At 47.8% G+C, this 26,231-nt stretch overlaps 3 protein-coding genes across 7 annotated transcripts in view; 2 read left to right on the top strand and 1 right to left on the bottom strand.

The window, feature by feature from the left end:
- The first annotated feature begins 285 nt into the window (after positions 1 to 285).
- LAMTOR1 (late endosomal/lysosomal adaptor, MAPK and MTOR activator 1) lies at positions 286 to 5,997 on the top strand. The gene is made up of 5 exons (XM_006140948.2): positions 286 to 451; positions 3,991 to 4,133; positions 4,300 to 4,377; positions 4,679 to 4,805; positions 5,363 to 5,997. Exons 1-5 carry the CDS (start codon positions 410 to 412, stop codon positions 5,453 to 5,455), a joined length of 483 nt encoding a protein of 160 aa, XP_006141010.1. The 5' UTR covers positions 286 to 409; the 3' UTR covers positions 5,456 to 5,997.
- A 1,263-nt stretch (positions 5,998 to 7,260) lies between these two features.
- LRRC51 (leucine rich repeat containing 51) lies at positions 7,261 to 25,372 on the bottom strand. Of its 3 annotated transcripts, XM_006140946.3 has the most exons (6): positions 25,269 to 25,372; positions 14,582 to 14,665; positions 13,815 to 13,952; positions 8,728 to 8,933; positions 7,681 to 7,829; positions 7,261 to 7,488 (listed from the first exon to the last, which is right to left on the bottom strand). In XM_006140946.3, exons 3-6 carry the CDS (start codon positions 13,894 to 13,896, stop codon positions 7,347 to 7,349), a joined length of 579 nt encoding a protein of 192 aa, XP_006141008.1. In that variant the 5' UTR covers positions 13,897 to 13,952; positions 14,582 to 14,665; positions 25,269 to 25,372; the 3' UTR covers positions 7,261 to 7,346. The 3 variants fall into 3 exon arrangements, with proteins under 3 accessions (XP_006141008.1, XP_006141007.1, XP_006141009.1); XM_006140945.3 differs by lacking the exons at positions 14,582 to 14,665; positions 25,269 to 25,372 and adding an exon at positions 14,225 to 14,320; XM_006140947.3 differs by lacking the exons at positions 14,582 to 14,665; positions 25,269 to 25,372 and adding an exon at positions 13,220 to 13,358.
- Positions 25,373 to 25,622: 250 nt separating this feature from the next.
- The window catches only part of NUMA1 (nuclear mitotic apparatus protein 1), a 105,981-nt gene continuing 105,372 nt past the window's right edge, over positions 25,623 to 26,231 (top strand). The window contains exon 1 of one of the 3 annotated variants that reach the window (XM_006140941.3): positions 25,623 to 25,708. The gene's annotated coding sequence lies outside the window, so the exon portion shown is untranslated. Of the gene's footprint in view, positions 25,709 to 25,776; positions 25,850 to 25,921; positions 26,052 to 26,231 lie in introns of those variants that run through there. The other 2 variants (XM_006140942.3, XM_006140940.3) reach the window with 2 other exon arrangements.

The raw sequence follows: 26,231 nt of genomic DNA, 5'->3' as shown, positions 1-26,231 counted from the left end.
GGGGGGGCGCTATGGGTGTGCACTAGACCACACACTTCGGTAGTGTCGGACCAGGACCAGTAGCCCCCACCCAAAGCATCTATTTGGAAGGGTATACATGAGGACATTTGGTACGAGTTCCCTCGCTGGGCAAGGACGGTGGCCGACGAGATGCGCAGCAGAGGACAGAATAATCAGTTTATTAGACTGGGATGAGGATGACAGTGTCATGTGGCTCGCCCCGCCCTTTCCTCGAGTCACGTGCCTCGCGTCTGATCACGCAGGCTGCGCCTTCCCATTACTCCCAGACGGGGTAGGATGGGGGCGGGTGGTGGTTTGCGGGAGGCACCACGGGTCATGTGACCGGAAGGGCTCCTGACGGACGCGGTCCCTCCTCGGCGCGGCCTGAGCGCCCGGCCCGACCCCGGCCATGGGGTGCTGCTACAGCAGCGAGAACGAGGACTCGGACCAGGTGCGGCCGCGGCAGGCGGGACTCGGGAATAAGGGCTGAGACCCTGGGGTATGGGGCCCAGAAAGAAACCTGCAGAGCAGGGGGAGCTGGACTGCAGGGCTCTAGTACGGCGACCTGGAGGGGACAGATTACTTGGGACACTGAGCCAGACTCCTACCCATGTTAAACCCCAGGGCTCTACAAGTCTCTGCATTGGGGTGTGCAGGCAGCTGCCTCTCCGGCTCGCTCCCCTCCCTTCCATCTACCCCTATTTTCAAGCCTTTGCAGCGTCTAGGAGTCCCAGCCTAGGTCCCTCGGAAGCACTCCCTTCTCATCCTCCCGTAGCTTCTCTGCTTGTATTAGCTGGCTTTTGGCGAACCCGCTATAGAGGTGAATAGGTTGAGACTCCGAGTTAGTCTGTCTCGAGATGAATCAAGAATTTGTGTACCTTCTCAGTCCCTGGGATGGGGGAAGGGAGGTCACATCTAGTCTGGGGTCACAGGAGGCCCCTGGAAGTTGGTGGCATTTGCGTTGGCCAGTGAAGGATTTCGTACATATAGACAAGGGCATCCGGGCGTGTGGGAATTAATTTGGGAAGCAACGAATCGGCTTGAGGTTTGGCTGGGGAGAGGCCAAAGAGTTTTTTGGTTTGCAGAGTTTGACCTGCCTCCCTGCAGTCCCTGCCTGGGGCCTGAGGATTTCTTTAGCTGGAGGAGTGTCTGTCCAAAGAATATGGTTGTAGATCTGACCCCCTTGGAGAAAAGATTGGTTCTGGGACCTGTGCTGTTTTAAATTCTGCCTCTTCCCCGTGTTTCATTCTCACTTTTCTCCATAGTTCAATCCCTGCCTGACTTGACGACCTTTGAGGAGGGGCAGACCTTCCTGGGGCTGAGCTGTCAAGCAGCAGCCACTTAATGCAGCCACTTAAATGTTTGATTGCCTTTACATGGGGTTCTACATCTCATCACATAATGGGCACAGAGACAACAGAAAGGCTTCATCAGGTAGTTCACAATCTAGTGGGGAAGTGGTCACAGAAATGGAATATTGTTGGTTCTGGAGGAGTATTAATAGTTCTTTCTCCAGAAAAGGTATTTGGTTGGAGTTAAGGGTTTAAGCTTGAGAAAAATGCCATTTGTGTGGGAGGCGGGTGGCTCCTGGTCCTCATTCTCCAAACCCCCAACACACAAGTACTCATATTCCTCGTGCCCTACCTTAGGCACACCTTGTGTCCAATACCTCTCACTTCACTGCAGCCTGTTACAGAAAATATCCCTGCCTCTCTGAAGAGCTTTGGCCTAGTGAGATGTCCCCTGATGACTCTTGCAGGGATTGAAACAAGAAAAGTTCATGCCTTATGGGAAAGGATACCAGCTTCAAGGTAGATGGGGGAGAGATTGCTGCACCCTTGAATCTTCACTTTTACCTCGATGGCTCTCATTTCTGTTTCTAATCCCCAGAAAGGGTGCTTGATGAGTGTGGGTGATTTGAGGCCTCATGTGCCAAAGGCCATAACCATCCACTGTCCCAGAGTCCCTCTTTTTGTTGTTGGACAGGTCCCTCTATAATAATAATAATAAATTATAACACATTGCAGCTTTCAAAGGGCATTTACAGTTATGTCACTTGATTCTTAGCAAAAACCTGTCATGTAGGTACAGGCTATATCTATTTAAAGTGAGGGAAAAGTTCAGAGGCTGAGTCAGCCAAGCTGAGAAGTGCCATAGCCAAGGTGTTTTGGTGCCAAGTCATGTGCTTTATCTACTGGGCAAGCTGTCTCTTCCAGCCATGCTCACAGACCAGGTGGCTAGGCATGGACAGGCCACTTAGGTGTCTGTGCTTGAGTAGAACTGAAACCCTGACTCTAGGATTACAATGACCTAGGGACAAACCTCAGTGTGACAGATCTACCTCACGTTCCTCAACCTTTTGGGGCCAGGGTGATGGTATTTGCCGTGGGTAGTATGGCCTTTTCTGGAGTCTTGGTCTCAGGAAAACAGACTCACTCCTGGAGTCCTTGGTGGGGGAGAAACTGCCCTGTCCTGTGGGAGCTCTGTCTGAAGTGGGATGACAGGGAGGATAGACACACGGGAAACAAACTCGAGCCTCAGTTACAAAGCCAGCTTTCATTCGAGATTCATCTTTGGCAAGCATTTTGTCTTTCTAAACCTTTAATATTGAGTCTGTGTTTTAGGAAGGAGGAGGGGAGGGTGTCGGAAGTTTAGAAGAGATTGAGGCAAAACCCACAGCTTCTGTCTCATGCTTTTGGGAACTGGATCAAACTGCCTGAATACACTTGGGCAACCCAGGCTTGAGAAGCGTAAGGAAAAAGGGTTGGCCTCCCTAGGGTGGGGCAGGCAGAGCAGGAGGAAGCAGCCCCCTAGGGAGGGTTGTAGGCAGGTGTACTGGCCCTGTTGCAAGAAAGTTCAATAGGAACAGATCGGGCTGGAGGAGAGCACTGAGGAGTCTGGTGGTCTGGCACTGAGGGTTGCGTCAGCACTGGCCAGGAGGCACTCCTGCCCTTTACTTTGTCCTGGGTACCCTAGCTCTTTATGGCTTGCATGGACACCCAGCAGGTCCACTTTTCCAATCTGCAGCTGACACAGAGCTGACAAGGATTTGCAGTTGATGGGCTCCAGGCAGAGTTCAATCTAGAAAGACTGCAGCAGATTAGAACAAGGGACCAAAACAAGGCAAGGAGAAATACATTTCTACAGGATTGGAGAGACTTTGTTTTGTCCTAGGTCAGTCCTGGGGGTTAGGATCATCACATACGCTAGCTGCTAAATATTAAGGGAGTCGCTCAGGTCATGTTAAAGGGGTGGCACTTATCAGAGGAAGTCGCTCCACTGTTCGGCTGTCAGGAGTCACTTCACATACTCAGTTTGGTTCTGGATGTCACATATAACCAGCTCCAGAGGACAGCAGGGTGGGCATTTGAGAGTAGAAGCGATCTGACTACTGGAAGGGAGCACACGTGGACTGTGTAAACCAGAGGTGGGGTTGGGACCCTTCTGGGATGATCTGACGAGAGGCTGTTGAGAGGTTGGGCCAGCTTTCCCTTGGGGCGTAGGGCCTTCACTGGACTCAGCAGGCCTCTCCATCTTGGTAGCAGGCAGCCTTGCTGATCCTGAGGGATCAGGAGGGCCATTCTTGGCCCCCTGACTTAAATTGATTTCCCCTCTAGACCCTACTGTTTTGTTTTGATATTTTTATCTGTCTTCTAGTCTCCAGGGCCCTTTCTCCATCAGCGACTGGACTGTTTTCAGAAGTTCCAGGGCTATTGATGACTTACTGCTTTGTACAGTGAATCTTTTCTGGGCCTCCAGGACTGCTCTGTTCTGCTCTAGCTCACCTTAGACCACCAACTCCGCAAAGCTCCCAGGGGCAGGCAGGAACTGAGTCCTTTTTGACATCCTGTAGAAGTTGGGCATTTTGGATATTGCTTATAAAAATAGTTCTGGTGTTCGAAGGTCAGACCTGGGCTAAGGGGAGAGTCTTGGAAGGGTAGGTTGGACTGAGAGTGTTGGGGTTGACTTTTCCTCCATGGGCTCTTCTAGAACCGAGATGAGGAGAAGCCACTGCTGCCTAACAGCCCTCCCACCAAAGCTCTCAATGGAGCTGAGCCCAACTACCACAGCCTGCCTTCTGCTCGCACAGATGAGCAGGCCCTGCTCTCCTCCATCCTTGCTAAGACAGCCAGGTGAGCACGGCGGGTCCAAGCCACGCTGGGGATAGAGGGAACTGGGTCACTGGAGAGGGGTGTCTCTGGTCCCAGCTCTGCTCCGGTGGGGAGGCGGGAACCTTGGTGTCAGATAGCCCTGGAGTTGGTACCTGGCACTCAGTCCTGCTTGTCCCTCTCCCCAAAGCAACATCATTGACGTGTCTGCTGCAGACTCGCAGGGCATGGAACAGCATGAGTACATGGACCGGGCAAGGCAGTACAGGTGAGCCAGCCTAGACCCCTTACTCTCTCTTTTCCTCCCCTCCATCCCTGTTCCAGCTTTGGAGTCTGATGCCCAGTCCAGGATCCTTATTTGGGTGTAATTCAGAAGACTGACCAGTCATTTGGGTCCCTTTAATGTTCATGTCAGCCCTGTTTGCCCTGCGGCACTCTTGGGGGCACTGAGACCAGGGAAATAGGCCTCCCTGTTACCTGCCTCTCTGGCCTGAGGGAGTGAGGCTTGCCTGGGCTGGGCCGGACACACTGACCTAATTGCCTGTCCCCACCCCCTCCTTCTTGGCCAGCACCCGCTTGGCAGGGCTGAGTAGCAAGCTGACCCACTGGAAGAAGCTGCCACCGCTGCCATCTCTCACCAGCCAGCCCCACCAAGTGCTGGCCAGCGAGCCCGTCCCCTTCTCCGACTTGCAGCAGGTGAGCCTTGCCTACCTCTGTCCGCCTTTTCCACACTGCCCAGGGTGTGGCAGAAGGGTTCACCTGCCCTGCCTCGGAGGGAGGGAGTGAAGAGAGCCTGTAGCCTGTGGGCCCCACTCACTCTCACCTCTTGTTTCTTACATCCTGTTTCTTCTAACCATTATTTGTTCCTACCCTTCGTTCTTTTCCTTCTGTCTTTCCCACTCTTTCTCTTTGTCTTATCTCCACCAATCCCCATTCCTCATCTTTCCCCTCACCTTTCTCTGCCTGTGTGTGTGCGTGCACGTGTGCTAGAGAGTGAGTGCTTGCCAGTGAGGGGAGGAGGTGGGGGTGGCGTCCTCTGTAGGGCATGGACATGCTTCAGTCTCTTCTTTTCTCCATCCTGTTGGGATTTGGGGCACACATGTATGTGCACCCAGTATGTTTCGCAAGCTTCCAGGTCCGAGACTTGGACTGCAGGGTCAACCATGTAGGGATCCAACTGCTTTAACCGCGAGGCCTTGGAGCCAGCCCTCACCTATCCCTGCTCTTCTCTCCCCAACCCCTCTCTGTTACAGGTCTCTAGGATAGCTGCCTATGCCTACAGTGCACTTTCTCAGATCCGTGTGGACGCAAAAGAGGAGCTGGTTGTACAGTTTGGGATCCCGTGAAGAGATGGGTCCGTGGAAAACTCTTCTCTTCTCTTCACCCTGTCTTCACCTTGCCTCCCCGGCCCCTAGCCTCACTGCGGCTTACACAGTACCCTAACCTGCTACTAATCACAGAAGAATGTGGAGAAGGAGGAGAAGAGCAAGGCTAGAGGCCTGAGCCAGTGAGGATGGAGCAAGGGAGGGTAGAACCATTCAGGACTGGCCTTCGCAGCCCTGGCCAGGGGTGAGGTGGAGGCCAGGAGGACAGGACCTGGTAGGTCTCCACAGTCATTGGGAAGGTGGAACTACCACTGCGGGGTGATCACCAAAGGACCTGGGGGATCCCCTTCTGACCCTTTCTCTTGGCCTCAGATTCACTCCTGTCCCTCTCCCTGACTTGGTGCTCACATGCACCTCTGTAGGGTCTGTGACCAGGGTCTGGATGAGCTTGAATTTGAATGAATTGCGTTTGTATTTCTAGCACCCTGGGTTTTTACATGTTTGGTCTTTTTTCTTTTTGTTTTGGTTTGTCACCCTCGATAAAGGAAACTTATTCATCCGTGTGCTGGTTCCAGCCCCTCTGTCTTGCCCACTCCCCTACTACTTCTAGTTACTCAAGTCTGTGAGTAGCGATGGGGGGAGCAGGTGTATTCCAGGAACATTAAAGAGAAATCTAGGACATGAGTTTGGCATGCCCAGGTCGTAGCTGAGACTCAGCCATGGCTAACCTCACATTGGATAAGGGTGTTCTTGTCCCTTGTCCAGTGATGGGAAAACTGTCAGGACTAAACAAGCTGAATATGAGGCAGCTGGACTGTTGGGGCCCTGCTTCAGGCTCAGTGGAATTACCAACAGCCCTGGGGTGGGAAGAAGCCAGGGAGGGACTGCTGAGGGACAGACCAGACCCTGCTGAAAACACCTGGTATGGAATCAGCAAGCACACGTCTTTTTATTTTCTTCCTTTTTTAGGTTTTTGTCATAGGGTCTGTACGTTTGCCAGAGACGGTGAGAGGGAAAGTAAGAAATTAGCTATGCCAGGGACCAGCAGTTAGCGTAATGGCTATGTCACTGGACTCCCACGTAGTCGACCGCGGCTCGTGTCCCGGACCTGGTGGCTTAAACTCATGCCGGGCGCGTGTGCGTGCGTGCCCAAGATCCCAAGAGGAGAATGGAGGAGAAGGGATTGCAGCGTGACCATCCCCCCTGGGGGGTGATTTCTCACTTTCTATCTCTGTCTGTCTCTGTCTGTCTGGCGAGCGCATGCGCCCTATAGCAAAAAACCTCTCCAAAAAAAAGGAAAAAAAAAAAATTAGCTATGCCACAATCTCTTTTCCAGTCTCCTGGGATTTGGGGCACACACGCACGTGTGCCTGGAGTGACTTTCAAGCCGCCAGGTCTGATGCTTGAATTGCAGTTGGCCATGTGGGAGTCCAGCTCTTTAATCACCACACCACATGGTGGCCCCAATAAGCATGCATATTAAACAAAAGATCAAATGAAATCTTATGCTGAATCCCATAGAACTGTGATGATTGAAGTGTGTGGAGTGTTCAGAGATCATAGCCCATCTACTCTGTCTGTCCTGGAGGCCCCTGAGACATCTCCACAGACCCTGGCACTCAGGAGACTGAGCCTTACTGATCTACTTCAACTCCAGGATATCTAAGCTGAAGAGTCCAGAGGAGTCCAGAGAAGCTAAATAAGTTTCCCAAGGCTGCAGTAAACCCAGGTCTCTTGCATGCCAGGCCAGCAGGCCTGCCTTCCACAACCCACCTCTTAGCGTAAGACTAGAGCCACTGACAGCTACATGATTTGGAGGGCATCTCTTTAGGTGCTCAACAGTTCAAATCATTTATTGTCGAGCCAAGCTGACCACACTGGGATCTTTAGGGCTGCTGGGGTCACAGGAACCTCAGAGGACATTGTGCTTGATCCGGACCTTCTTGGGCTTGATGTTCATGCGTTTCCAGACTTCAGCTGTGGTGCGGTCTGCTTTGGTGATCCCACTGAAGTCGAACGTGGTGACGCGGGGCAAGGTGCACAGCACATACTGCCTGTGGGGAAGACTCCAACTGGGGCCAGCCCCACCCCCAAGTTCCCCACTCTCCCACCAGTTGCTGCTATATCTCTTGACTACAAGGAGTGAAGGGATGAGTTTAGTTTGTGTTTATCCTGAGAGCAAGATATGCCCAAAGGTCTGCTTCTCCCCTTTACCCTCAGGGGAACAGCTCCAGGACGGCACATACCTATACCCCTTCTCTTCCTCTATGGGGTTCCCGTGGAGTGTCAGGCTACGGAGCCGAGGAAGGACAGCCAGCTTGTTCACCTCTGCCAGGCGCTGGATGCTGTTGCCGTGAAGATAGAGGACACTCAGGTTGAAGAACGTTGTTAGGACCTGTTGGGAAAGAAAACAAAGCCAGGCTGGACAAGACCCCAAGCCTGAGCTCAAGACTGACTCCCAGGCAGAGAGCAAGTTTGGGGACCTTGCCCTTTGTTCCTACCTCACAGCCAACCTGGATGACTAACCTACACCATTTACCTGTTAAGGGGGACTGGGGCATTGCGCTGAAACCAGGCTGAGGTTTGAGTAGCAGGGGGTACGGCCACCAGTACCGCTGCTGACTTGCTCGTGACCAAACCTTCCTACCTCTGAGCTTTGCCGCTTCCTGCCGAAGACCTTTCCTTTCCAGCTCTGGTGATCTAAGATGACTACAGCAGGGAACAGGAATACAAATTATCATGCTAGGCACATAAAAGAAGCTTGAGCTTCCAAAGTATTAGTTAAATGGGATCATTACACCAGGGGAACAGTTTCCAAGTCATGCTCAGTGCCTTTCCTCTGCTGGACAAGAAGGGGCCAAGTTTAATTAAAACCAGTATCCAAGTTCACAGAAAGCAAGTGCTTTTTACTGCCTGCCTCTTGTACTGCAGAACCCGGCACAAGATAGTGGGTGCTCAACAACAACAGCTGCTATTTTACTTCAGCTTCTGAAGTGTCAGTGGTTGTCATGTAATTTCATTGAATCCTCCTCTAAAACCTTATGATGCTGCTATGTGATCCCTGTTCTTCACCAAGGAGGCCGAGGGTTCAGGAGGTTAAGGTAGCTTGCTCAGACTCAGAGTCAGCAGAGGCAACCCCAGGATTTGAATCTGGCCCTGCAGCCCTGTGCCCTGGCCTGTACCATGCTGCTACTGCTTCCTTGACACTGCATAGGTGCAGAGAGGCAGTGCCGGACAAGATGTCTTCAGCCACCCCTGCCCACTGGACTGGACTCCTAGGGCTAGAAGCTCACAGGGTCGATGGAAGTCAGGTCGTTGAAGGACAGGTCAATCCAGGCCAGGTTCTCTGGGTGCTCCAGCAGCTGTGAAACCACTTGATTGAAGTCTCTCAGTTCGTTGAGAACATTGTTGTTCAGCCACAGGGACTGGGTCAGTGGCTTCCCTGACTTTGAGTGCTTCAGTGGTCGTAGCCCTGTCCTTGGCTCCTCACTTAGCAGATCTATGGGATGAAGTGGAATTTGGATATATCATCTTTATTTTTTGGCTGTAGGGAGTGGGGATAGAACTATTAATAGATTACTAGCCCATGCTGTAGCTGGAGGGGCTGGCAGGGCTTGAATCTAGTGTGACCCTATCCCACAGGTGCCAGCAATCTGAGTAAGCTTGAACTGTGGCCAGCAGATGGCTTACCTTTTATGTCGTTGGACTCCCACATGGCTGACTACGGTTCAAGTCCTGGACCCAGTGGCTTGAAAAACACTGGGCACATATGTGTGTGTGCCCCAGATCCCAGAAGGAGAATGAAGAAGGGATATGGCATGGCCATCCCCTCTAGGGAGTGATTTCTCACTTTCCCTTTCACTGTCTCTTCCTCTGGTAAGCACACACACTCGAAGGCAAAAACCTCTTAAAAAAAAAAAAAAAAAAAGAATAAGCTTGGACTAAAGGCCAAAGAGATCACATCACACTTGGCATCCCAGGTCCCATGGTCTCATTACTTGTATCACTGGGTCCTCTGTCTACCACTCCGTGGTCTTCTCATATCTGTCAAATCATTGGGTCCTCTGTATAACACCCCGTGGTCCTCGTGTCTGTCCTATCATGGGGTCCTTTATATATCACCCCTTTTTATAGATGAAGAAACCAAACCAGAATTCTTGAATTTGAGCCCAGAGGATGATAGGACAAATCTACAGTTAGCCACTTGTAGAGCCTATAAAGTGCATTGTGCTGGAACATATGCTGATGTTCTCCCTCTCTTCCAGTAATGTTGAGAATCTAAAATGTGTCAGGTACTGGATACACAATGGTGAACAAAAGAGGGCTCTTCCAGACGCTATGAGTTACAGACAGGGATGAAGCAGATGTTGGTGCCTTGGAGGAGCTTGTGTGGGCAAGATGGAAACACTGCTTGGGCAACTAGTGGCGTGGTTAACACCTCTGAGTCCCACATGGCTAACAGCACAGTTTGAGTCCTTGAAAAACATGCTAGGCACGTGTGCGTGCGTGCCCAAAAAGGAGGGAGAAATGGAGATGGAATTGTGGTGTGAACACCTCCCCAGAGGGTGCTTTCTCATTCTCTCTCTGGCAGGCACATGCCCTATAGCAAAAGTTAAAACAGAACACAGCAAGGGCATGTCTATATGTGCCTATGAGTATACATGCATACACTGCAGGGGATGAGGAGGAAAAAGGAGACAGGACTCCAGGCATAAATGTTTTGAATCCCAGGCTGAGAATCTTGGGCTTTATCCTATGGGTGATGGAAAGCCACTGGAGTGTTTAAAGCAAAGGAGATGATTCACTTCAGAAAGGTCACTGAAATTTGTGTGTGTGATGTGGAATTTAGGTGACTGATGAAACCAAAACACCAATTTAGCTATTTTAGTTATCCAAGCAAGAGGTGAGAGGAACGTCTAGTCAGCCTGCCTTGGGTGACTAGATGAAAAGGTAGAATATTCAGAGGTGGTGCCCAGGTTTTTATTTGGCTGACATAGGCAGGTGCTGGTTCTATTTGTTGAGAAGGAATTACAAAAGGAGAAACATGGGTGGGAAGGTGATGAGTTCGGCTTGACCTTGGTGTGTTTGAGGCTCTGTAGTACAAAAAGGTGGAGAAGCAAAGTAGGCGTGTGGATGTGAAGGACAGAAGCTCAGGAGACAGAAACTGATTAGCATACACGTCAGGGAAATAGTGGGATGTCTGGAAAACTCAGGACATGTTTTTCTGTGCAAAAATATGTCATGACTTTTCTGACGACCCAGTAAATGAGATTCCTCGGGGAGACAGGAGGGTCAGGAGGAAGGGGAGCCATTAAGGAATACTCAGACAAGGTGAGCCAGGAGAGAACTAAAGATGTTGAGGGAGGGTGGGCCTTGCCCAAGCTCACAGGAAGAGACACAAGGTCCGGCTGAAGTGACTTGCTTTTTCCCATCGCCCCAAGCCTTTGACCTAAAATTGTCTCTGGGGAAGGACGTATTCAGTATTCGCTGAACCTAGCCAGCTTGTCTTCATTCCCTCTTTTACCTCTACATTAACTTCTCTCCTGGAGGTCACGAAGCAGCCACCAGATGGCTCTCTATCTTAGTCCTGGAGTGAGCAAGATCCATTGTTGGGGCCCCAGGGAGAAGGCGGATAGGCATGGGGAGAGTACTTCAGTTTAGGAATAAATTAATCCTGCCTCCCTCCCCACACCTCTGGAAAACCCTGAAATGAAATGATACCAATGAATGCATGCTTTTTTCCTAGAGGTATGGTCTCACTTGCCCAGGCTGGCTTTGAACTCTGGAGTTCTAGTGACCCATGTGCCTCGACCTCCTGAGCAGGTGAGATTACAGGGACGTGCCACCACACCTGGCAAGATTAATAAAATTTAAGGTCTAAAGTAACCCTTTGTGGGGCCATTTAGGTGGTGTGGTGGTGAAGGCAGTTTCACTTGTGCTGAATTTGACAGCTTGAAGAGCACTCTGGGTACATGTGCTTGTGTGCCCAAATTCCATGAGAATGAAGGAATAGAGATTGTGGCATGGGAAGTGGTCCCCGCCGCCCCCCCCCCGGGGAGGGGGTGTCACTTTCCCTTTCTCTTTCTGTCTCTCAGGCCAACACAGGTGCCCTATAGCAAATTAAAACAATAACACCTGAACTAGCACCCAGTCTGATAAGGCACAGCTCTGATCCCAAGCACTGAGGGAACCACTAGAAGAACAGAGTTGAGGCTGTCTAAAGCTGCCAGTATCAAGGATGGAGTGGGATGTCCAGGCTGCTATAGTCCCCAGATTCCAACACAGCACTACATGGCCTGAGGACCTGTTAAAGCTTCTTTGTTCAGAGTGGCCCAGGCAGGTCTAGAAACTGGACCATGAATATCAATGCCCAGAGAACATGGAGGCATGTAGCTCCTGGAAGATCAAGGAAAGCCATCTTCTTATCTCTGAGGGCTGCCCTGAAACTTTTCCCATGTGTCCCTAGAGGACTGAAGTCTGTTTGACAGGAATTTCATCATGTCCTCCCTGAACACCATCATGGAAGGAGTTAACGCTAGAAGTTTGTGAACAGAAGTTAGAGGATCAGGAGTTGGAGGTAGTACAGATTAGATGCCTTCTAGAGTCACTGCTATTTCAGATTCCGTGACCCACCTGTTGATGAGCTCAGTGAATAGTGTGCAAGTACCCCCACACTCGGGACCAGCAGTTGGCATAAGGGCTATGTCGCTGGATTCCCATGTAGTCGATTGCGGTTCAAGTCCTGGACTCTGTAGCTTAAACTCATGCCAGGCACATGTGCATGCGTGCCCAAGATCGCAAGAGGAGAATGGAGGAGAAGGGATTGCGGTGTGGCCATCTTCCCTGGGGGGTTGTGTGACTCACTTTGTGTCTCTGTCTCTTTCTGTCTGGTGAGCGCATGCACCCTATAGCAAAAACCTCTCAAAAATAAATAAATAAAAGTACTCCCAAACTCTACCTTGTCCTCCAACCACAGCTATCAGTGTTTCAGAAGCTCTGGGAACATGAAGGGACTCTGGGGGACTTTGATGTGCCCCCATAAACTTAACAAGGAGTGCAATGCCTGACAAATAGCTATATAGATATGTATACACACACACATATATATACACATATATATGCCTGGCAAATAGGTATATAGACATGTACACACACACACACACACATATATGTATATATATGTGTATAATATATAGATATACACACATACACACATATGTACACTAGTGCTCAGTAAATAGTGAACTGTTGCACAAAGGACAGGGCATCTCTGCAGACTGTTTTGTGCTGCAGAGTTAACCTCAATAGCAGCAACTTGTCTCCCCATTCTGAGGACTCTGGGGGCAGAGCTACATCTCCTCCCTCAGAGTTGGAAATCCTCTCCTACCTCTGTCACTTCAGCTATCTGTACACAGCTGTTATAGCAGCTAGCACTGTTGTGAGACATGGACTACATCAATAGATACAACATAGTGCTTGATGGACAGATCTGGTAGGTGGCTGTGTGCTCATGAGAGAAGACACGTGAGTTTCAGTTGTAGTGCCCTAAACCCAAGCCAAAGCTAGTACCATTCACCAACTCCCCGAGCTTAAGTGTTTGCCAGTTGCCTGAGAGAGCAGACTAAAGCCAGATAATGGGTCTAGGACTGGAGATGAAGCCATGTTCTATGAGAAGAGATGTACTGAGGCTTTTATGAAAGATCAGAGAGCAGAAGCCAAGGATGGTAGAACTTCCCTGGGAAGAACGGATGACTCATTGAGATTATGACATTGCTGGGAGCTTACCTATGTCTCCTCCTGAAGGGTCCCAGCTGCCCATTTACAAAGATGCTGAGTGATAAAACGTGAGCATGTGGGCAGTGTTAGAGCCTGCAGTTAAGTGTCGGTGATGATGATGGAATAAACTTGGATATGGCTGGGATAACTGTAAGAAATTCGTTGATAAAAATTTAAACTGGAAACATGCTAGTTAGTAATAAGGACCTGTCATGTTTCATCAGTGATCAGAGCAAGATCATGTCTCCTGACAGAAAACACAGGGCTCTGCTTACTTGCTAAACTCTGCAGCTATGTTTTGTTTTCAGTTTCCTCCTCTATAAGGGTAAAAAGGAGAATAAAAATATTGGCTGATACTTTCTTCCACCTATCTTTCCTGCTGTAGCCTGGCTTCTTTAGAAGATGATAAACTACCCTGAGAGCACCCTGGTTCCTTTCAGATTTGCTGCTTCAAAACAAAATAAAATACACCTCCTACTGCCCCATCCCTAACCACAACAGCAACAGATCTGCCAGCATCTTTAGATTTTTAAGTGGCCTCGGTTCTCCCTAGGGACACTAGGCTGCTGCTGTGTGAGTGGAGTGCTGTGCCCTGTGAGCTGACCTTGGATGACGTGGATGCTTCTGAAGGAGTAGTCGAGAGGGGGCTCCTGCACGGAAGTGTTCACAGACTCCCGTTTGCTCATAGTTCAGGCCATCATTCATCAGGTGCAAGCAGGGGCCTGGGGACTGTGGGTTCAGCCTGGGAGGACAGAGAAAGCAAACGTTCCAGGTACAAAGGGCACTGGCCCTCAGGTTTCCCCATAGCCCTCCACCGCTGCTTTCTACCCTGCACACTTGAGGCCTGCCTTCCTGCCTCTTCACTTTAAGATAGTAATCACTATTCCTTGCACTGTACAGCATTTCCTACTTCTCAGAGCACCTTCACATCTCAGAACTCATTTGATAGTTATGAACACCCATTTCTATTTTCCAGATGAAGAAACTGAGACCCAAGGGATAAAAAGGACTTGCCCAGAGTTAAGCCAGTGAGTCAGTTGTGGCTGGCGGTCATAGTCTCCTGAATCCTACTCGAGACCCTTTCTGCTACTCCACAGTTGTTACCCTGGAGACTGCCTTGGTACCTATACACTGGTGACATCAACTGGGCCGCTCTATTGCTTAACAAACCCCTGAGGCCCTGTACTGGATTCACTTGGTGTCTGACAGCCCTTTGCAGTCTGACCCGCCTAGGGATTTGCTACTTCCCTTCTTAGCTTGTCAGCCCCATTACTTTTCCACCCAAAGCATCTGTTTTCAGCCACATCCTGAATGTAGTTTCACAGATAGAAGCACACGTGCATAGAAGACAACAGCCTACTTCTCACTCACCTGTCACTGAGGCCTGAAACTCCACCATTAGGGATTCATTCCTTTGGGTTCAGGGATTGTTCCCTGTTGAAATGGAAATACCCCCTGAGAGGGGTGAACACAAATGTTATCAGTCATTTGCAATGTTCTGAATTGTCTTATCGGATCCTTTCCAATTTGTTAGCTAAAGCACAACAGAGGGAGTTTTTTTGGGGGGGATATTTCAGGGAGGGCCAGGAGAATACTACTCACCTGGGATAGAGCTGAAAGCATACTTTACCAAGGGGGTTTTGTATGTGAGCCATACAAAGACAAATAGACTGGTAAGGACAGGGACATGTCCCAATCAACCTCCCCTTTCTCACTCCATCCACTGTCAACTCCTTTACATGAATACTTCACTTGCTTTCCTAAAAGATTTAAAGTTAATAACAACACACTCGGGACCAGCATTTGGCTTAATGGCTGTGTCGCTGGACTCCCATGTAGTTGACCGCAGTTTGAGTGCCAGACCCACTGACTTAAACTCATGGGCATGTGTGCGTGCATGCCCAAGACCCCGAGAGGAGAACGGAGGAGAAGGGATTGTGGCATAGCCATCCCCCCTACGGGTTCATTTCTTGCTTTCTGTCTCTGTCTTTCTGGTGAGCGAACGTATCCTATAGCAAAAAGTTCTCAAAAAAAAAATTTTTTTTTAATAACACACTCAAAACAGGATTTGTAAAAATGTAAATTACAAATACAAGCCACATAAATCACTTTTTCCAAATATTCAATTTAAAATCTCATAGCTATAATAAAAATAAAGTGAAACAGGTGAATTTAATAATATATTTTATTCAACCCGATATATCCAAAGATATTCAGCACATGCTCAATATATTTTTTTTTTTGGAGAGATTTTCACTGTAGGGCGCGTGCACTCGCCAGACAGACAGAGAGAGACATTGCCAGACAGACAGAGAGAGACATAGAGACAGAAAGCAAGAAATCACCCCCCAGGGGGGATGGTCACGCCGCAATCCCTTCTCCTCCATTCTCCTCTCGGGATCTTGGGCACGCACGCACACGTGCCCGGCATGAGTTTTAAGCCACCGGGTCTGGGACACGAACCGCGGTCGACTACGTGGGAGTCCAGCGACATAGCCATTACACTAACTGCTGGTTCCCAGCACATGCTCAATATTTAGAATTACTGAGATCTTTTGCACTTCCACTGTGCCCTGACTTGTCGAGAGCTCAGCCACCTGTGCTACTTACAACTACACTGTTTGGTGCAGATGTAGAAAATTTAAGAAGCTAGATAAAAGAAAGAGTGAGAGGTATACCAGGGTCTTTAAGGAATCTAAGCCTGGGGAGCCAGCAGATGACTTAGTGGTCACATCGCTGGACTCTCACATGCCAGCCATGGTTTGAATCCTGAACCTGATGGTTTGAAACTCACTCTGGGCTTCTGTGTGTGAATGCCCAAGATCCTGGGAGGAGAATGGAAGGGAAGGGATTGTGATGTGGTCATCCCCCCAGAGGGTTATTTCTCATTTTCCTTCTGTCTCTCTCTGGCAAGTATGCGTGCCCTAAGGCTAAAACCTCTCCAAAAAAAAAAAATAAATAAATAAGTAAAAAGACTCTCAGCCTATATAGAACTCTGAAATTCCTGGCAGCCAAAGTAAAGGGGGAACCTATGGATATACCATTTTCATCATTGAGTTCAAAGAGGAAATTAGTTTGTATACAGAGACAATGAAATTGGCAACTATTTTTTTTTTTTTAACAATGGTCTTTTTCTTTGAACGTTATTTTAATTTGACGAGAGAGGGACAAAGTGAGAGAGAAAGAGAGAGAGAGAAAGTGAGAAAGCAAGCCACCAGGTCTGGGACTCAAACTGTGGTCAGCCATGTGGGAGTCCAGCACCTTTAACCACCATGCCACCTGTCAGCCCTGGCAAATATTCTTAAAATGGAACAGAATTACTATTAAAAAAAAAAAAAAAAGGACCTGTTAGCTTATAATTCAGACTAAGTTTAATAAATTTAAAGGAAACATTTTTTCTTTGTGTGTGATTTAATTTTTGCAAGGATAGGTTTAGAAGAATGGAATGTGGATGTCTTGCTCTCAAAAAGCAGCAGTTTCAGGTCAGCAGGTGGTGGGGTGGTTAAGGTGCTGGAGTCTCACATGGTTGACCGCAGTTCAAGTCCCAGACCTAGAGACTTGAAACTCATACTGGGTGTGTGTGTATGCCCAAAATTCCAAGAGAATGGAGGAGAAGAGATTGAGACATGGCCGTCCCACTGGGGGGTGGTTTCCTACTTTCACGCTCACTCTGTCTCTCCAGCAAGTGCACAAGCCCTATAGCAACAATCTCTCTTTTAAAAAAAAATCAGAGGTTACTAGGAACTGTACCAAGTTTCTCTGGTGATAAGGAGACTAACAGTAAAAAATATGCCCTTACTATTTTTAAGGCTAAAATCCATGTTCAGTGTGCAGAACTCTAGGGACCCAAGTGACTCTCCAGGAGTCACTTAGAGAACAGTATTGAAATGAAGCCAAGTTCTTCTATTTCTACAAAACACAAACTAGGTTCCTTTGCTTCTACAATAGAATAATTTGTTGTCTCCCTATAGTTTTGACATCTAAAAGATTTACGTTTCTCTAATCACCCCATGCCCTTGGGGACGATCTAACACTTGACAGAGAATTCAGGGGTGATATGACTCAAGCTGTCCCTTCCCCAAAGATGCTATTTTTTTCCTTTATTTTTTTTGCTATAGGGCACATGCACTTGTCAGAGAGAGACAGTGAGAGGGCGAGTGAGAAATCATCCTCCAGGGCGGATGGCCATGCTGCAGTCCCTTCACTTCCATTCTCCTCCTGGGATTTTGGGCATGCATGCATACGCACCCAGCGTAATTTTCAAGCTCCAGGTCTGGGACTCGAATCGCAGTCAGCCATGTGAAGAGTCCAGCACCTTAACCACCGCACCATCTGGTGGACCCCATAACTTCTGAGTTGTTTGTGTAACTAGCTCCTCATGCATTTTCTGAATGAGTTATTTAAAAAAGAACCTGGTGGGGCCATCTAGGTGGCATGGTGGTTAAGGTAACTGGATCCCACATGGCTACTCTGCAGTTTGATTCCTAGACCTGGGTACTCGAAAAACACTTGGGGACGATTTGCACACATGTCCAAAATTCTGAGAAGAAGGGATTGTAGCATGGCCTCTTACATGGTGACTCACCCCTCACCCCCGCCCTCCCCCAAACACATATACCCTATAGCAAAACTGAAAAAGGATAAAGAAAAGAAGCTGGGTAAATTTAAGGATAGGAAAGGATTATTAGCCTTCTTCATTTAAACACTGCTCAGGCTACGAGTATTGTGTTTTAGTCATCATCTAACACAAAACCTGGTTTACAATAGGCACTGGGAAAATGTTTGTGAGATGAATGAATGCAAAACTGCTAAATACAAGGATTTCTGTTTTGGGGGAGTTGATGCTAAACTGTTCTAACAATTGGTTCCCAGGTTCAGCCGTTTCAGTCCACACCTCATTCACAGTGAGACATTCAATTCAATTCTGCAAACATCTGTTGAGTGCCTGCTGCCTGTGCCTGACTAGAAGGAATGAAGCCAACAGACAAAGAATAGAACCCTGTCATGAGCACAGAAAGACCTACTGGGTCTCTATTGATTGTGGCGAGCAGGCCTGCATCCAGTTCCAAGTAACAGCTGCCCACTTAGTGACTACTCCCTCGTGTTTCAGCACTAGGCTCTAGTGTACTCCCTTCTCTGAAGCTTTTCTTTTCCAGATAAAATCGACCAACTTGTCCTGTGTTGGATCAATTGCTTTGATGATCCCTATTCAGTCTCCTCTGGATCCATCCCTTTTTGCCCTATAACTTTGTACCATCTCTCTACAAAGGATGATGCTGGGGTTGGTCATGTCACTTGTTTTGGCCAGGGAGGTGCTGATAGACATGAACAAAAGAGAAGCTTTAAAAGGAGTTCTCCCTTGGGGCTGACAGGTGGTGTGGTGGTTAAAAGTGCTGAACTCCCACATGGCTGATCATGGTTTGAGTCCTGGACCTGGCAGCTTGCTTTCTTGCTTTCTTTCTTTCTCTCTCTCTCTCTGTGGTCAAATAAATTAAATAAAGCTAAATTTTTAAAAATTATTTTTAAAAAAGTAGTTTTCCAGAAGAGCCATCCAGATGACCTACAGACTTAGAAATAATAATGTTTATTGTTTTAAGCCACTGTGCTTTTGGATGGTTACAGAGCAAAAATAACTGATATATAGCCCTTACTGTTCTTCAAACAAAACTTTATGACAGCCTATTTTCTCATCTGGGAAACGGGCCCAAATCCTTCCTGTATGTCCTGCAGCAGGGGCTCAGCAAATGGAAGCAGCTGTATTTTCTGTGCTCATTTCTTTATTTTTTCTTCAGATTTTTGCCATAGGGCATGTGCACAAAGACAGAAGGTGAGAAACCATCCCCCCTGGGTGGCGGGAGTTGGGGGAAGATGGCCATGCCTCAATCCCTTCTCCTCCAGTCTCCTCTCAAGATTTTGGGCATGCACTCACACATGCCTGGTGTGTTTTTTCAAGCTGCTGGGTCAGGGACTTAAACCACACAGGCAGCCAAGTATGATCATGCACCTTCACTATCACACCACCTGGTTGGCCTCTGTACTCACTTCTTTACAACTTACTTTCTATTCACTCCCTGTAAACTTCAGGTCAGGACAAGAATCGGATTTCTTTGCGTTCCCACTATTACCCTGCAGTAAGTCTGATAATGACTAAGTAGACACTAAAGGCCTGACTGACAAATGAATGAAAAGGAAAATGGAAGAAGAAATGAAGGAATAAATGGTGTCTTCAGGCTGTCACATAGCAGGCCTCATTGCTGGGAAAACTGCCAAATAGCCTAACTGCTGCCTTGCTCCTGTGGCTGTATTTTTGCACTCAGTCTTTCCCAGCTGGTATTCTGGCTTATGAACCAGGAGTCAGTCAGATCCCACCCAACACCTTCATCTGTCCAGTCTGACTGGTTGATGACAGGGCTAAGGACATACCTGTCTTGTTCTAGAATTGGAATATTTCCATTTTCAAATTGAAAATAAGTTAAATTTTCTTTTTTTTTTTTTAAGAGAATTTTTTTTGCTATAGGGTACGTGTGCTTGCCAGAGAGAGACAGAGAGAGAGTGAAATATCACCCCTGGGGGAATGGCCATGCTGCAATTCCTTCTCCTCTATTCTCTTCTCGGGATTTTGAGCATGCATGCATATGCACCTGGTGTGAGTTTCAAGCCACCAGGTCTGGGACTTGAACTGCGGTCAGCCATGTGGGAGTCCAGTGATGTAACCATTACACCATCTGCTGGTTCCACTTTAATTTTTTTTTAAGGATTATTTTATTTAACTTTATTTATTTATTTTATTATTTATTTTAATTTGACCAGAGAGGGACAGAGTGAGAATGAGAGAAAGTGAGAAAGCAAGCCACCCAGTCTGGGACTCAAACTGTGGTCAGCCATGTGTAAGTCACCATGCCACCTGCTGGCCCCCCCGCCCTGTTTTAATTTTTTAATTGTGAACATTAACATGATAGAGGGGCCAGCAGGTGTCATGATGGTTAATGTGCTAGACTGCCACATGGCCAATTGCAGTTCAAGTCCAGGACCCAGCAAACAAAAAATCATGCCAGACACATGTGCATGCAAGCCAAAATCCTAAGAGGAGAATGGAGGAGAAGGGATTGCAGCCTGGCCATTCCCCAGGGAGGAGTGATTTCTCATTTTTCCCTTCTGTCTCTCTCTGTGGCAAACGCGTGTGCCCTATAGCAAAACCTACAATAAAGTTAACATGATAGCTCAGTAAAGTCAAACAACACAGAAAAGCAGAACATAAAGTAGAAACTTAAAGTCTGAATCTCCATTAGCAGTTTCAGAACATAACTTTATAGAATACATATATAAAATTATGTATGTGGGGGGGGGTCTTCAAAAAGTTCATGGAAAATGCATATTGTGAAAAAACTGTATATGAGGCCAGCAGGTGGCATGGAGTTTAGGGCAGCTGGATCCTAGAGGGTCAACTCCATGGTTCAAGTCCTGGGCCCAGTGGCCTGAAAATCATGCTGGGCATATGCATGCCCAAAATCCTGAGAGGAGAATGGAGGAGAAAGGGATTGTAGCATGGTCATCCCTTCTTTTTTTATTTTTATGGAGAGGTTTTTGTTATGGGGCATATGCACTCGCCAGAAAGATAGAGACAGAGAGACAGAAAGCAAAAAATCACCCCCCAGGGGCAATGGCCACACTGTAATCCCTTCTCCATTTTCCTCTTGGGATCTTGGGCATGCATGCACACACGCCTGGTGTGAGTTTAAGCCACTGGGTCCAGGACTCGAACCATAGTAGACTACATGGGAGTCCAGCGATTTAGCCATTATTCCATCTGCTGGTCCCCGACATGGTCATCCCTTCTAAGGGTTGATTTCTCACTTTTCTTCCCTCTCTCCCTCTCTCTCTCTGGCAGGTAGATGTGTCCTATAGCAAAAACTAAAGAAAGAAAAAGAAACACTATGCATAGACTGATTTTAAAAGTCTTTTGTACAAAGTAAACTTGCACTTTAATTCAACTTTTCATGAACTTTTTTAAAATCTTAGGTATTTTCCCCCTTTTCTTTTTAAAGAGATTTTTGCTATAGGGCATGTGTGCTCACCAGAGACACAGGGGAGACAGAGAGAGTGAGAAATCATCCCTAGAGGGAATGGCCATGCCACAATCTCTGCTCCTTTATTCTCCTCTAAGGATTTGGGGCATGCATGTACACACTCCTGGTATGAGTTTCATGCTCCTAGGTCTGGGACTCAAACCACATTTGGCCATGTGGGAGTCCAGTGCCTTAACCACTACCCACTACACCACCTGCTGGCCCCGCCTCCTCCATTACACATTTTTAAATTCTGTTTATTTCTTTGTAAACCTATTTTTCCCTTTGAAATTATATGCTCTCTTACCTTTTTTAATAACTGCATACTATTCCATAGCATGTATCATACTTTAACCTTATTTACTTAATTTAACTTTATTTAACCTATTCCAAGTTGACATAAGTTCTTTTTCAGTTTTTAGAAATTACTAACAATTGGAATTTGGTTTGTTGCTAGCTAAATCCCGCTCTCTCTCAGGCAAGTAGCAACACAATGGCATTGGAACCTTTGAGGAATGATCAGATGAGATCTGATAGATTTAACAACCTGGCCTACAGAGAGTTCTCTACAGATGAAAGAAAAAGAATGCTATGAAAACTCTGCCACATAATCTAGGAGGTTATATTCTTTTATGCCAAAGGGAGGCCAAGATTCAGCCTAACTCCTGCTCACCTTTCTACCCCCCATCTCTTAGCCTCACCACCAACTCTGCAGTCCAGTCAAATGACACTACTTGCAGTATATGGGACCAGAAAATGGCATAATGGTTACATTTCTGGACCCCCATGTGGTTGACCACGGTTTGAGTCCCAGGCCTGTTGGATTTGTGGAATTGCTTTCTGTCTCTCTGTCTTTCCGGTGAGCACATGTGCCCTATAGCAAAACCTCTCCAAAACAAACAAAACAAAACAAAACAAAACAAAACAAAACAAAACAAAACAAAAAACTACTTGCAGTATATTTCTTGCTCCTGACCCTGGGCCTGATTGAAACAGTTTCTTCTTCCAGTTCCTGCTGCTTAGTTCCTTCCTGCTTCTGCTTTGCTAATTCTTACTTCTGGACTTAGCTCAGGTTTCAGTTTTTCTGAATATCCTACCTTATCCCCAAACCTGGAAGAGGAACTTCTGTTCTGGACTCCTATAACACCCTTTACTTACTGCCATGGTAGCACTCGACACTGTAATTATCTGCTTACTATCTATTTGTTCATAAACACTACCCAGGCAAGAACTACATTTTTCTCATCATTGTAGCTCATAGTGGTAGAGAGTAGCAGGTGCTTAGCAAATACATAAATAACTGCAACTGAGGATTGAGGGATCTGACCTGGTCTGAGCAATCTTCTTCGGGAAGACATTCTTGGAGAAGTGACTGAAAAATCTAAAGGATATGTTCAAATTAACTATAGCAGGGGGAAAAAGCATTCTAAGTAGAAAGTCACAGCTATGTGCATAACTGGGAGGGTACATGGGAATTCTGAAGACCTTAAAGATGGCCATGTAACTGAAGGAGGAATAGCATGTATGGTTACACTAGGAGATGGACAAGTGGGCAGGAACCACTCTGAGATGCTAAGGATTCTTCTTGTAAAAGCAATAAGAATCAGCACTGGCAGATGGCATGGTGGTTAAGACGTTGGACTCCCATGTGGCTGACTACAGTTTGAGTCCTGGACCTAGTGGCTTGCTTTCTCATTCCCCTCTGCCCCTGTCAAATTGTAAAAATAATAAGTAAAATTAAATAAAATTCTTAAAAAAAAAAGCAATAAGAATACCCCAAGTGGGCTGGCAGATGGAGTGGTGGTTAAGGTGGCTGGATTCCCACACAACTGACCATGGTTTGAGTCTCAGCTCTGGCAGCTTGGTTTCTCACTTTCCTCCTCTCTGTGTCTCTCTCTGGTAAACGAAAAAAATAAAATAATGGCAATGAGTAAAATTGTTATTATTATTTTTTTTTGGAGAGGTTTTTGCTATAGGGCATGTGTGCTCTCCAGAAAGACAGAGATGGAGAAACACAAAGCAAGAAATCACCCCCCAGGAGAGATGGCCACGCAGCAATCCCCTCTCCTCAATTCTCCTCTTGGGATGTTGGGCACACACACTGGGTCCAGGACTTGAACAGTGGTTGACTACATAGGAGTCCAGCAACATAGCTAATACGCCATCTGCTAGTCCCGAAAATTAAATAAAATAATTGTTTTTTTAAAAAAGAATCTTAAAAGTTTATGTTTAAATAAGAGTTGGGTGGGGAGAGTTAATTTTGTCAGATTTGTATTTTGAAGGACTACTCTATAGTATGCAAAATGGATCAGAGGAGGCAGAAAGGATGGGATGGTAGGTAGGACTAGATATTTAGGGGGGAGCCAGCAGGTGGCATGGTGGTTAGGGTGCTGGACTCCCACATGGCAGATTGCAATTTAAGTCCCACACCTAGTGGCTTGCTTTCTCACTTTCTCTCTCTCTCTCTCTCTCTGGTGAGTGCATGTACCCTATAGGAAATTAAAATTAATTCTTTTAAAAATTATATTTAGGAAGTAAACCAGCAATGCTTCATAAAGGATGGGAAATGGAATAGGTATTAAGGATAACTCTTGGGGTTTGGCTTATGTATATTGTGGAAAAGTAGGAAGCGATTCAGACTTGGAGGAGAGGATTCACGTACAGAGATTATGAGTTCAGTTTCAGAAAAGTTGAGTTTGGGTTGCCGTTAGGATATCCTGAAGGGCATGTCAAAGAGGCAATTGGCTATGTAGATCTGGAGCCTAGAGATGAGGGCTGGGCTGGAGATACACACTTGTGAATATTTGCTTATAGGTAGTATATGAAGTTGGACAAGAGTACCTAAGACGAGAATATAGAGTGAAGTGGGAAGTGGGCATGGACCAAACATAGACCTTTTTAATAGTACGTGGGCCAATCATGGCCAGCTAGATGCCAGCCAGAAGACAGCTAGTCATGGCAGCTTCAGAGAACTGGATGCTGTGTTAGCCAGACTGTTTCCTGTTTAGGTAAATGTGTTTGATTCACATTCTAATGCCCTTTCCCCATTAAACCTATTTTAGGGAAGGACTTGAAACTCATTCAGGCCGCAGGGTAAATAACCCAAAGTAGGCCACACTGGTTCCTCTTCCCTGGGGCAGTTTAGCCTTTTCCTTAGAACAAGTCCCTAAGCTTTAGACTAAGGCAATAGACTCAAGCTAGAGACTTGGCTGGAAGGGAACTGGGGTCTGTTTCTAGCGCAGTCACTGATTTGATGTGTGGTCTTGGGCAAGTCACTTCTCTCTGGGTTTTGGTTTTCCAATCTGTAAAATAGGGGTACATATCTTTGACTCAGAGCTGGTGTAAGTATCAACAGAGAGACTGGAAATGCTGGGTAAGTTATTAAATGTAACAGATCAGTTGTGCAGACTGTGAAGGGAAGAGAGCTGTAACTAAAGCCTCCAGAAGCAGACGATGGAGCAGGTGTAGGGACAAGAGGTACTTTGGGGACAGTACCCTTAAGAGTATGTGTGGGAGGATCCTGCCGACTCTCTGAGAAGGTTCTTCCTGCTGGAAAAGGAAGGAATGGAGCACTTAAGCCCCATAAAATTTCCTACATCTCCGGAATTAGGGACCAGGATTTACTTCATCTAGCTTACTCCCACGTGTTTAGGAGAGTCTCAGTTCCTCAGAGAAAAATCAACCCAACGTCTGAGGACGTTTCAGATCGAGGCTGTGCCTGGGACTTGAGGCATCGGTATTTGGGGGGTCCTAGATTTGCTATAGGGGAGGTTCTTAATCAGCACCTCGCGCAAGGTGTAGGTTTGTGTCTCGGCCTGGCCTTCCCCTCACAACCTCCCTCAGCCCCTCTCTACCCAATGTGGGTGCTGGGTCTTGTTCACCGGGCAAAGAGTGACGTCTGGGGGTTGGCGGAGGTTCTCAGTCTTTCTGTGGTGTTCTCCCTCTCCATAAAGCTCTTACAGGAGGTTTTCCTGTTTCCCTGCCCAACTCACCCACAGTCGCTTCCCCTCCAGACTCGGCGTTCCACTACCTGAGGGTTACCCAGCGCAACTCCATGGCAACTGCTGTCGTCACCACGTCCTGGCTGATGTCGTAAGCGCTGCCGCGATGCCTAATGGGATTAGGAGTCTCCTAGAGGAGGAGTCACAAAGCCGCGAGGGCTTCTGGGATTCGTAGTTTCTTTCGTCCTCCGGGCCTGACCGTCGGCCGGAAGTAATGACACCCCTTTTCCCCGCCCAGTGGCCCTCACACTTCCTTTTCCCGGGTCCTCAAGCGAGCCCTGCGTACGACAGCAGCCGACAAGGGCCAATCAGAGGGCGGTGCAAGGGGGCGGGGCCGTAGTTTAAACTAATTGTGCGCTCCCAGGGCTGGCGCGAGCCCGCGGCGAGGGCGGTCGGGGAGAGCGCGAGGCGCAGCGGGAGCGCGCGGCCAGGTAACCGGCGCGGGCCTGTGGCTGGCGTGCGGCCTGGACGCCCTGAGGGATGCCCGGGCCTAAAGGGGGTGCTGAGGAGGCCAGTGCAGGCGAAGGCCTGCTTCGTAGCGGAGTCTGAAGGGGCGCGTATGTGGCCGTGAGGTCTGCGGGGGAGGAGCCGAGGGTGCCTAAGTGGGAGGGTCTGTTTGGGGGCGTGTCCGTGGGCGTCTGGCCGAGGGAGCTAGGGTGGGGGGTGGTGCAAGTTCCGGAGGTTTGTGAGCGAGAGAACCTGTGATGGAACACCCTCGCCTGTTACTCCCAGCTGCAGGAGTGGAGAGAGTAGACGCTCCTGAGCACCGACTACGTACGTTTTGGGCACTGTGCTATACCGCGTATAAGGAGCGTCTTTTTAATCTTCCTCTAACAGTCTTGCTGGACCGAATTATAGAGCGGGACTTCGGTTACTGTTTAACTTGGCTAGGGTTACGTAGTGCGAGGTTGGCTTTACTTGGGGTTTTAACGGTTGGGCATCAATGAGGACGAG

The sequence above is a fragment of the Tupaia chinensis genome, unplaced genomic scaffold (genome assembly GCF_000334495.1).
Source record: "Tupaia chinensis unplaced genomic scaffold, TupChi_1.0 Scaffold000047_1, whole genome shotgun sequence".
Taxonomy (NCBI): Eukaryota; Metazoa; Chordata; class Mammalia; order Scandentia; family Tupaiidae; genus Tupaia; species Tupaia belangeri.
The sequence above is the reverse complement of the archived record's forward strand: the minus strand, read 5'-3'. Positions and strand labels throughout refer to the sequence as shown.